The 12,123-nt window shown below is 42.5% G+C and overlaps 1 protein-coding gene across 8 annotated transcripts in view; it reads left to right on the top strand.

Annotated features, from left to right (window-relative positions):
- tenm2a (teneurin transmembrane protein 2a) overlaps positions 1-12,123 on the top strand; it is a 207,608-nt gene that overhangs the window by 142,671 nt on the left and 52,814 nt on the right. For all 8 annotated transcript variants that reach the window (XM_067598778.1, XM_067598779.1, XM_067598777.1 and 5 more), the window contains 2 exons: positions 884-1,090; positions 9,438-9,669. In XM_067598778.1, the coding sequence (XP_067454879.1) occupies positions 884-1,090; positions 9,438-9,669 (439 nt within the window). The remainder of the gene's footprint in view (positions 1-883; positions 1,091-9,437; positions 9,670-12,123) is intronic.

Below are 12,123 nucleotides of genomic sequence, written 5' to 3'. Positions count from 1 at the left end.
TGATACTGTAGGTTCTCATGAAAATCTAATCCCATGATTTTTTTTTTTAAAGCAAAACTATGCAAGAAGAAATAGTAGATTTGTCCGCTTAAAAATGAAAAGTTTAATTCGTAAGCAATAAAAAAAACACCCTGCAGTTTTCACTGGTATGATTAATAGCTTATGGTTGCGAGCAAACTTTAGATAGAAACTGCTCATGTAAAGTCAATTAGTTAGGCAACGATTTCATGAAAAATTTGTGAAAATGGAGCTAAAATGAGCATAAATTCAATATCAGGCCTGAGCTGAAGTGTCAGCTTTGCATGCACTGAGAGGTTGAAAATCTCATTAATGTATTTAGGAGATCTTTGGGCTTTCCGTGTGAATCTATCACAATATTGAGTCTCTCCAGTCTCTGCAAGCTTTTGTGTTTGTATCCAAGCTGCTTAACATTTCTATGACCAGGGACCTGTTCCAAGAAGGTGGTTTGTTGAGTACAAGTTGCAGCAGGTCTTTTTGCATCAGTCCAACTTTTAAGAGGTTGGTTCCCTCAAATGACAAAAAAGGAAATATATTTTCTGACTTCTTACATCCTGCCATGCTGGTAGTTTTGGTTTTACTTGCCCAGATTGTGAAGTATCTGTCTCTGAGACTTCTCACTCTGAACAGTTTTCAGAGGAACTACTTTCTTCCAAAGAAATAGTCCCCATGAGATCTCATGACGGAGACAGACGCATTACTGTTGAATTTTGTAAATATTTCATTCCAAAAAGTTATCCAGATATCTCTGTAAACCTACTACTTGGAACAGGCCCCCGTATCATTGTCAGTCATTGCCATCTGTTTTGTCTAACACCACCCCCCTCCTCCCTCCTTCTCTCCCCTCTTTCTCTCCATCCTCCAGGTCGCCCACTCCCTCCAACCTCTTCCTCCTCCCTGCTCCCTCCGTCCCTTCCGTCCTCCTCGTCCGCCCCTCACCACCCCTCCCCCGGCCCGTCTCCACCGATCAGGGAATGCCAGGTGCCCCTGCTGGAGAAAAACTCCACCCATTCTCACCTGGAGCCCCACCCGGATGACTCATACTTGCTCCGAGCCCAGCCCTCCTCCACGGGTAAGAGAGAGCTCTCCATTCATCCATCCATCCATCCTTTTATCCTTTCATTCATTTTATTTATACATCAATATGTCATCCATCACCTGGATTGCCTCACTGCATTAGTTCATCATGTTTCCTGATCTGATTTAGTCGTTGCTCGGTAAAATGCCAAGCGATCTGTCGCTTTAATTTAATGTCACATCTTGTTCTTTTAGACCTTTTGTTTCTGCTTTTGCATTCCTGCAAAGTCAGTGTTTGTTAGCAGGGCTAAGTGTACATGCAAAGTGACTTCAGTGATTATTGATTACATTATAGAAGCTGTAATAGTTGTAAATTATACAGTTAGAGATGTCAGATTGATATTATGTTTCTATCAAAGGGGAAATAAAAACCTCAACAGATAAACAAGAATTCAATTTAGTAAGTAACATGAAAGAAAACACCTAACGTTCCTCAGCTTATTTTGTGGCTGAGGTAACAAAAAGCTCATTTTGTGCAGACAATTGGTAATCTGTTAATAGATTACATTATAAAAGTATGCCTCCCACCTTTGTCAACTACTGCCAGAAAACAATGATGCAAGTGAAAGCAACCCCTACACTCTGCCGAGCACAGATTGGTTTACCAGTGAGTAGGTGTGTTTGTACTTATTTTCCATATGACATTAATAATCCACCAGAACGTGAAAGGTAAGGGGGTGATGAATTATAAGTGCCAGCAGGAGGATCAGTGTAGCAAAGACAAACTAGTTAGTTACCAGCTCAAAGCTTTCTCTTTCATCATTGGACACTCTCTTGTTGGCTGTTAGAGGCCCTGTGCACTTCTGTCAACACTTAACAACTATTTGCTTACTTCATATGCACACACACATACACACACACACACACACACACACACACACACACACACACACACACATCTGCAGTGATGAGTTTGTTCATCAGCATACACATTTATTTTTAACAATTAGCTACTGTGGGCCAACTCTCTCTGTCTCTCTGTCCCTCTCCGTCTCTCTCTCTCTCTCCCCTCTCTTCCCCCTGTTTCTCCATTCCTCTGTGCATCTGCACTTGTAATCAGCAGATATATTTAGCTGAGGCCTGATGGGAGGGAAAGGGGGTGGGCAGAGAACTCCTAATGTGATTTTTGGTGGAATACAATCTATTGTTAATGGCGTTAGGCTCTCCTTTGATCCAGTATAAATCTTCATTAGGGAAGGCCCGGGTCCCAGGTTCAAGAGCAACGTGATTAGGAGGCTTTTAAAATGACGTTACATCAGCCTTCTAATTGGTTTACTGTTTGCTGGGGCAACATCAATCATTAGCCCAGTAACCGCACAGCAAATAAATTCACTCTGCCACTGACACCCTAATGGCAGACACTGGCAAAGAGGGAGAGTGAGGCTCGCAGGCACACTCTCTTTCGCTCATTCTTGTTCGCATACACCCACACTTTTTGTTCTGGGGCTTCTTTCAGTCTCTGCTGAGCATGTACACACAGAGTTGGCGAGCGAGAGAGACAAAGAAAGAAAAGAAACGGCAAAGAAGTAGGAAAAAGAGGCGCAAAGAGGCAAATGGGAGCAGAGATAGAGAACGCCAAACTTTGACTTCTGACGTTGTTTAATGAGACATCTTCCATGGAAAAAAATCAAAAGAGAAAGAGAGAGAGAGAAACATAAAAAGCGCACAAGTAAAAATAGATGGAGAAAGCGACCGAAAGGGAGACAGAGACCGGGAGACATGAGGAGTCAAAGAGACAAAGAGAAAAAGAGAGAATGTGAATAAAAAAGGGTATGCTGATGAGTGCTTAGAGGGTGAAAGAGAGATATTTGGATGGAGGGAGAACAACATTGAGATGAAATTGCAAATTGCCATGTTTCCCAGCCAGGACTGCTGATCTAACGGGTGCAGAGAGAGTCCTTGGCTTTGGGCGTCCATTAAAATCGGCCTAAATGAGTTTAGAGTGGCAGTCTGGCACTGCATAAACACACCCTGGCATGTTGGAAGACGTAGGAACGGCTGCGAGGAAATAAAACACCTATAACCAGCGAATGTTTATGCGTATGCTGTGAGAGTGCACTTCTGATGTCCGCACGGGTACATGAGTGTGTGTGTATTTTGTGTGGTCATGTAGAGAGTGGACGCTGGGCAGGAAATGAGCCTCACCAAGCCAGGCAGAAACTGACCACAGTGAGATAATCCTCAGGAAGCTGCGTGCTGTTTCTATGTGTGTGTATGTGTGTGTGTGTGTGTGTGTGTTCTGTAAAGTAGTCCACCATTACCTAAGCTAACAGGTGGACAGACATGACTTGTGTTCCTAGTGAAGCATGACAGGTGAATGGGAACGGAACGCTGTTGCCGAGGATTGGCTGGGAATTGGGCCTGCGAATGTTTATATGGGAATACTGTCTGGCTCGAAGCACCTGTCTGGGAACGCTCCCCCGGAACGCCGGGAGAGCTGAGACGGCCAAACGGAGCGTAGCAGATCGCTCCTGGAAAGAGCTAGCGTTAGCGCTGTCTCTGGCCATTCATTATGCATGGGGAAGGCTCAGCTATTTTTAGCCCGAGCCTGTTCTAAAGTGGCTAGGTATCTGCTGCCAGAGAAGCCACCTCAAGTCACTGCCCATGCAATGAATGTTTAATGGCTTTGTTGAAACAAATCTGCAGAAACAAAGACACAACAAAGACATGTTCTCTTCTTCTGCACTAATGTTATTCTTCCTAATGGTGCTTATGTAAGGGTGACATTTGCGTAACAGTGGGATGATTTGTGTGTGTGTGTGTTTGTATTCATATGCGTGTGTGTGTGTGTGTGTGTGTGGGTGAAACGCAAACGTGCATTTCTGCTCACAGAGACTGTTTGTTTTTGGCTGGATTTGATGACTCTTCTCTAGCGGATTATTGCCTCCTAATTAGACAGAGATGACTAGCCAAGGCAGAGGCGGTGTATGTGTGTGTGTGTGTGTGTGTGTGTGTTAGTGTGTTAGTGTGTGCGTGTGTAAATGTATGTCTAACTTTTTTATGCCTGCGTGTGTTTTGTGTGTACACTTGTGTATAATAAAGACTATGTGCGTATTAAGACACTTTTGTCAGCAAGTTTGTGTGTGTGTGTGTGTGCGTGTGCGTGAGACTTGGTTTCACCTCAAGCTCTCCTTCCATTGTGCTCAGCCTCTGAGCTCTGAGAAGAATGACAAATGAGGAGTATCTGACATTCTGAGACAGAGGACATATGAAGCAATGGCACATGGGAATATACCACCTTAAAACACGGGGAGCATAGCAATTAGCTCGGAGAGAAGGTGCATGAAAAACAATGGAGGGTGGCGCAGAGGTTTTTTAAAAAAAAAAAGGATAGAAGCAGTGGAGATATGGGGCGTGAAATAAAAAGATGGAGAGACAGAGAGAGTGAGAAGGACAGGGGGAGGGGTGGGAGCTGAGCCCTGCAATGATCCTTTTTAACTGCTGAATGGGCATTTCTATCCCGCACACACACACACACACACCCTCGCACACACACACACTCGCACACACACACACACAGATGCACATCCTGCCCTGCGACTTTCCTCTGTTAACCACAGAAAATGTCAATAAACAGTTTGCCTATACAGGGCTGCAAAACAAACTGCCTCGGTTGGTTCCTGCTGCCAGTTGGCCACACACACACACACACACACACACACACACACACACACACTGTGAGATTAATACGGTGTAGCGAGCCCCTGCCTCTCTATGATGTGTGCATGCACAGTGTGCTTTACAGGGGAGGCAGGTTAGCAGACAGGCTAATGCTCCTCTGCTGAATGAGGCTCCTTTTGAATTGGCGAGCATAATGAACTTCCAGGGATTAGCCGGAGCCAAACCCACCAGCTTACAGCTATAGTCCCCCCTCTCCAGGCGCAGGGGACCTTGGACAGAATAAACTAGGTCAGGCTTCAGCAGCAGTCAGAAGGGCTCTGAGCTTTTCCAGAGAAGTGGCTGTGAAAACAAAACAGAGAGCTGTTGAGAAAATCTTTTTTCATGATCGCTGTTTACTCACAGTGGTGACTGAAAGAGACAGGAAAGAAAGGAGGAAAAGATAAAGTGGAATAAAATGTGATCTGCTTGGCTGCTCCCTAATTGCTCTATTTCCTCACTGCATGTTTTGTCTTTTATCAGACCGGGTTCCTGGTAAAACAGTTGTTCCTATTAGCCTACCTGCGGGTTGTACTTCAATAACTGGACAATTCATCTGGCTATGTCTCCTATCTTAATTTACTGGATCCATTTTCCTCCACTTGTTACTTGTACTCTGTTCCAGTGGTTAGTCAGATTTGTGTTTCTATGGCCAAAATAATCACTGATTTTCTTTGGGAGTTCTCTGCATGTTTAAAAAGTGGCCTTGTACCTCAGCCTTGCTACTTCAGGTAGATACCGCTTCACAGTATGGTCTTGTTTTCTCTGGCGAGCTCTAAAGACTTTTTTTTTTATGGATTTGTCTCTATGAATTTCTTCGACATCACTCTCCTGTGTTGAAACAGAAAATAAAGACAGCAATTTGTCTCTGATCATAAATATTTTGCAGCATGTCTAGAGAGACTTTTTGAACCACTAAAAGCTGTGTGACTTTTAGAAGAATAGAAGGGATTTTTTTGTACAGCTGTATGTTTCAACAATAACAACAGTAAACATCAGTAATGAGTCATTTATGTACTCTATTCTGCAATTTTTTTTTGTGACCAACTTTTTTATTGCTTTTTTTTTTCCTCTCCGTGTAGTTTGCTATGGGTACAAGGCACACACCACAAAAGAAATTGCCTTGGAAAGACTATATACTCCATGTGAATCAAAATCTCAGTCAAGATGTATCAACATCTCTGTCCAGGGTCTTTACATTACCAAAACAATATGACAAACAAAAGCAGCCTGTACCCTCCCAAACCCAATACCCTATACTACTTGGCTGCAAAGAGAAAAAGAAAAGAAAAAATGCAAATATTGATTCAATAAAGAAAAAGAAAACAAGCATTTTCTATCACATAAGAATTCAGTTTGGTTAACCTGACAGTATATGACAATTCTGTCGGCCTCAGTAGGCCATGAAGAGAGTAAATGCATAGAATTACTGGCAGTGCTTTTCTCAGCATTTCAATTTTTCTGACATTATCTGGTGACATGTAATAGAATTTGCTGCTAGATGATAGATAACAGCATTTTCATCTTTTTCTCTGAGTCAGTAAGCGAAATTTTACTGTAACTCTTTATGGCAAAATTTGGTAGACATGAGTCCCTCCAATGGTACAGGATATGACTAAGTACTGTGTAACAGTGTAATAGCTGGATTGTTGTTCTCTCCCAGTGGTGTAGGGTGCTTATGAGTGCACAAGAACACACACACACACACACATGGGCTGACTTGTACACTCAGGCCTCAGCATCAGTTCATGGAAAACTAGGGCTAAAAAAACATGTATTCTTCTTCCATACAAGGTGTGCCATATATTATTCATCTAAATTTGAATGAAAAAACTGTTCAATATTTATGGCAGGAAAGTGAACAAAGGCAAAAAACGCATGCATTTCTCTACGCAGATTTAAACATGGGAGACAGCGGGGTAGTGTGTGAGCACAGGAGTGCCTACTTTTATTTTTGCATCACTCGGACTGTGCGTCCATGTCTTCATGCGTGTGTGCAAGCTTATTTTTGCTTCCCAGCTTTTGGCTCTGTGTTTTTTGTGCATTGTTGCTATGCTTAGGCTAGATAACGGTATTTATGCAGATAGGATGTAGTAGGAGCTATTTCACATTTAAAGTGGCATTGCAGGGAGGGGAAGTCAAGTCAAATTTATTTATAAAGTGCTTTTAACAAACAAGGTTTATCTCAAAGTGCTTTATATCTCAGCAAAGGACACAAACAAAATGCAAATAAAAGCAAGATGAAAGAGAGGGAAATGATACTCAAGATGAAATGAGGCTGTATAGCACAAAGGGGGAGGAGGAGGGAAGTACAAGAAATAAAACTCTCTGCATACTTTAATATCAATTTGCACTCTGCATCTATGATGCAGGAGTTCATGAGTTTTCCTGCAGGTGTCCAACTGCATGTTTGTTTGCATATGTAAGTGTATGCAAGCATGTACAGTATGTGTGTCTTTCTCCCAAGAGCATCTTTGCATTTACAAACAGATGTTTTGTGTCTCTCCCGTGAAGCAGAGGTCAGGCCCCTCCATCTTTCTCTCATCTCCTTCCCCTCTTCTCTCCTTTCACAAGCATCTGTTCTTCAGGGCCATGTGGGTGACACCTGCGTCCCAGTGGCGGCGCAGTGGAATCAGGTCACCTTACAAACTGGTCGCCGTTACAGCTGGAGCTATAACGGAGCCCGCTGCCCCCTATCTGCTCTAGACACCCATCTAGAAGGAAGGAAATTAGGAAGTAGAAAAGTTAGGAGGCGGTTGCTGTGTGCATCTACGCTCTAGTTTTATATGTTTGCCTGCGTGTGAAGTTGATGTCATTTAAAGGTGCAGTGTGTAGAATTCATCTAGAGATGAGGTTGCAGATTGCAACCTATTGAATACCCCTCCGCTCACCCTCCCCTTCCAAGCATCTAGGAGAAACTAGGGTGGCTGAGAAACTCACAAAAAAAACATGAAAGGCCCTCTCTAGAGCCAGTGTTTGGTTTGTCCGTTCTGGGATACTGTAGAAACATGGCGGTACAACATAGCAGCCTCAGTGGAAGGGGACTCACTCTCTATGTAGATTCATTCATGAAGGGTTCATTCTAAAGTAACAAAAACACATCAATTCTTATTTTCAGGTGATTATACACTAATTAAAACATACTCGTAAATAGTATATTCCATTTCTGCCAAGTCTGTTCCGCTAGATGCCACTAAATTCTACACACTGAACCTTTAATCCTCTTAGAAATCTCTTGACTGACAAATATCAAAGCAGAGAAGCGGACAGGAGAGTGTGACACATCCACTCGTCTTTCATGCTCTTTTACAGATTTTTTTCTCATCTATTTCAAGAAGAGATGAGAAATAGGGGAGGACAAGTGTGATCGCACAGCTTGATCACAAAGCAGTTCATTTTATTGTTTCACCTCAAACGTATATGTGCATATGTGCACTTACTCCGTTCTTTGATCAGTACGAGGAAGGCGACGTGCAAACAAACACAATCATTATAATGTATTCCATGCTCATAATGGTAATAATAATAATAATAATAATAATAATGATGAAAGTGTGATGTGTAGTATCCATGAAAGAAAACGCAAACTGTGTTGTAACGCCGGAATTCAAAGACAGATGTAAGATCAATAACTCTTTATGTTTCGCAGTAATCCCAACATTTCTATTCAGGCAACATCATAATCAACATGTAGACAGTTTGTCATGACATGTAAAGTCATTTTTTATTTAACGTGTGGTTTTTGACGTCTTTTTGATCAGCTGTGCATTGACTGCAAACACCTGTCTGTGTGGCACAAAACGTATGCTAATGCACCAGAAGTGAACAACCATGTTGAGCTCTCCTATACTGTATAGTATGTGGTTTATTGATTTTTCTTTACGAACCCACACACACACACACACACACACACACACACACACATGTTCAAGACAGGCTCAAATCTCCCACTGATACACGGAGAAGGAAAGAGAGAGAGAGAGAGAGAGAGGCTGAGATAGAAAGGTGATGTGTGAATGGGTGTTCTTGTCTGAGTCATCCGGGTTTGTTTTTCAACTCTCTCACTCAACAGTCCATTAGCTGAGTGTTGGAAGGGCTGGTATTGGATTCTAGCTGACATGTTCCCCCAAGTCTGAGAGCAAGAGATGAGGGCACACGCTGTGCTGAGTGCTCTAATATTGCTCACACACGCATGCACACACACACACACACACACAGACTTTCTCTTAGTTGTGAAAAAGAAAACTGGAAAGAAAGAGTGAAAGTGAGAGAAGAACAGGAGTGAAAGATCTAGCTAAAAATAAGACGGACAAAACATAAAAAGATGTGAAAGTAAAATGCAAAACATGATTATCAAATTTCATGTATCTGTTTAGCTGGAATTTCCTTCTAAAATAAGTTATCGACCATTTGGAAAATATGACACCTACTCTGACAAAATGATTGCCGACACAAAAGCAGCACATAATGGAATCTTAATTAAGTTATTTGCTATCTGAAGAGCTTTACTTTTTTGGCATATTGAGAAATAAACACCAAATATCACATAACGTTTCTGCCCTAAATTTGGATTTGCAGGCATTTTTTGGAATGAAATCTTTCACTGGCTGCATCTGAAACTACCTTTGATTTCCTTCACAAAGACACGTGTCCCTTACATTGTCTCTGTTCTTGTCTTCTTCCAGGGGCTGCCAACCACCACACTCAGTCCACACTACGGCCTCCACTGCCCCCTCCGCACAACCACCACACCTTATCCCACCAGTCTGCCAACAGCCTGAACAGAAACACCCTGAGAGGGGGACGTAACCCCATTCACGCTCCTGCTCCGGGCCCTGGAGACGGGCCGACCACCCCCGAGTCGGTCCAGCTACAAGACAGCTGGGTGCTCAACAGTAACGTCCCACTGGAAACCAGGTCAGAGATGTTCCCTTTTTTTTTCAGTTTTTACAGTTCACAGGTTTACCTGATGTTGATGTCTAGAGCCACTTACAGTAAGCACAGCGGTGGAATAAACCTCGATCAATAGTAAGGAATGAAAGGTCAGGGAAGTGTTAATTTCGATAACGAGAAACGACTTAATATGTTCATCAACAACCTTTTTTTCCATGACTAAGACAAGATGATGACGAGATGGCACCGACATCATTAAACACTAACTGTGACTATATCAAAATGCAATATTGTTGACAAAAAAAGACAAGACTAAAATGTTCTCTGTGACCTACGTTGCTTGCCGTAGTTGGGGAATTGAGGAGAGGGTTAAAAAAAAGAATAGAAGAAGAGTCTGAAGAAGTCAAGTGTATAGCAAGTGCATAGGCTGACAGGTGATGTGTAAACTGAGGTGAATGCTACATAAAGTTCCATAAAAGCTTACCTTCGCCTTCTGTGGTGTTCTGTACGGCTGTATAACAGAAGAGGAGTGAACGAGAGCTAATGGACAGTATTATCATTAACTGAAGTGATACCGTATAGTGTTACACTGGTCACAGCGGTTCTTCTCCATATACCAGAACATCATCCCACGCTAGGAGCTAAGGGGCAGTGTTATCATTATCTGAAGTGATACTGCAGACACAGTACGGTGTTATAGACTTTTTTTTTTTTTTTTGTCCCCTGAATACAAGTGACGAATAGGAGTGTTGGTTAAGCAGTCGCTTATGCAGTTGGGGGGTTGCATAAATTAATAGCCTAAGAAAATGCATAAATTAATAAGATGTTTAGAATGGTGTGTGTGAGAGAGAGAGCGTGTGTGTGTGTGTCGGTAAACACAAGTGACAGTTATACGCTGGAGTGTGTGTGTGTGTTAAGGTTAGGGGTATGCTGTGAATTGAGGTTAGGTTAAGGTTAGGATCAGGGTGTGGGTTAGGCTGTTCACAGTGAATGGAAGTCAAGGCAATGTCATAACAAGGTTAGCTGTGCAAACGTCTTCTTCTTGAGGCATGAGCTTTGTCGCTGTAGACTTGTGCTGCACTGTCAGAATCATACTCAACAGGAGCCCTGGCCTGCACTCAGAATCAGTAAACAACCAGTCAAACAGACAGGAAGATACATAAACTGCAGCATACTGAGGCTGTTTCTGCAAGCAGGTACTGAATCAGTCAAGGTAGGAATCCTAACAGACCCAGCAGGGAAGTAGATGTTTTTCACTGATCTGAAGCCAACACACGATAGTCATACGTAAATGAACGGTAGAAACTCAGAGGAGAGCACCTCAGGAAGAGATTCTGATGGCTGTCTACTGATGTATGTGTGGGAAGAAGAGAGCACTGCTTAGAGTACGTGGAGAGAGAGGACTCTACGGCTGACCGATGTGAGCTTCAACGTAAGTTTATCAGAAAATCAAACCAGTACACCAAGCCTTATATTCAACAAACAAGAAAAAATAATCAGGCAAGATACTGTTGCTGAAAAAAAATTTATGATTAATGCCACAACTTTACTACAACTGAACTCTACATCTAAGCTCCGCACAGATTGACTTTGTCTCTGTGAGCGAATCATGGAGGCACCATTGGAACTGGAATTACCAGACACTGTATTCTGAAACTTCACTGTTAATGATGTGTCTGGGGTCACTAGTTGTACACCCACCTTACATAATTCATTTTCTACTCAAAAAATCAATGATTGTCTTTCCCAGAATTATTTTGTATTTTCAGCATTCTTCTTGTAACAAATGTTATATGTGATGTGATTGTGATACGGTAAGTAGCAAGAATGTCCATCAGATAAGAGCAAAGAAGAAAGCAAAAAAGGCATGAACTTTTCAGGAACAGTTGAACATTCCAACTAATTTGTCTCTTAGAGACCAGCATGTTTTTTTAGCACATATTAACATTTGATTACCTAATAGATGAAAGCTACACTTTTTAATTCACTGAGCAAACACAATGTGCCAGAATATCATGAGTGTACTGACCGTCTCCCTTGCATCATTCTAAGCCAATATATGAACCTCCTAACTATAATAAAAATTGTTCGTTACCTCTGATTCACATAAACCTGCTACTCAAATGCATCCTCTATTTGATCTCTGAGTACGACACATACAAAAAGCTGCCATGTGTCGAAGCCATTATGCATGCAACCTGGGGTGAGGAAGCAGGAAATACAAACCATTTCACACACCCTACACATGCGCTTTTGTCCGTACACAAAGAACACTTACCAGGCAAACAGAGCATTCATGCAGGGTATCACTATTCATGAGGCATGCAGTGAGAGGGACACTGCCTACATGCTTGCTAGCATGCGCACGCTCGCTCTCTGAGCATTTACTCTGCAAGCTGTAGTTGTGTTTCTCCTGCTGGGCACTGGGGCTTCCAGCTCTGATGGTCCCGGATAAGCTCCCCAGAGTGCCGGCCCTGT

This window comes from Thunnus thynnus, chromosome 9 (assembly GCF_963924715.1).
Source record: "Thunnus thynnus chromosome 9, fThuThy2.1, whole genome shotgun sequence".
NCBI classification, from domain to species: Eukaryota; Metazoa; Chordata; class Actinopteri; order Scombriformes; family Scombridae; genus Thunnus; species Thunnus thynnus.
Note: the sequence above shows the minus strand (reverse complement) of the source record. Positions and strands in the feature narration are given on the sequence as shown.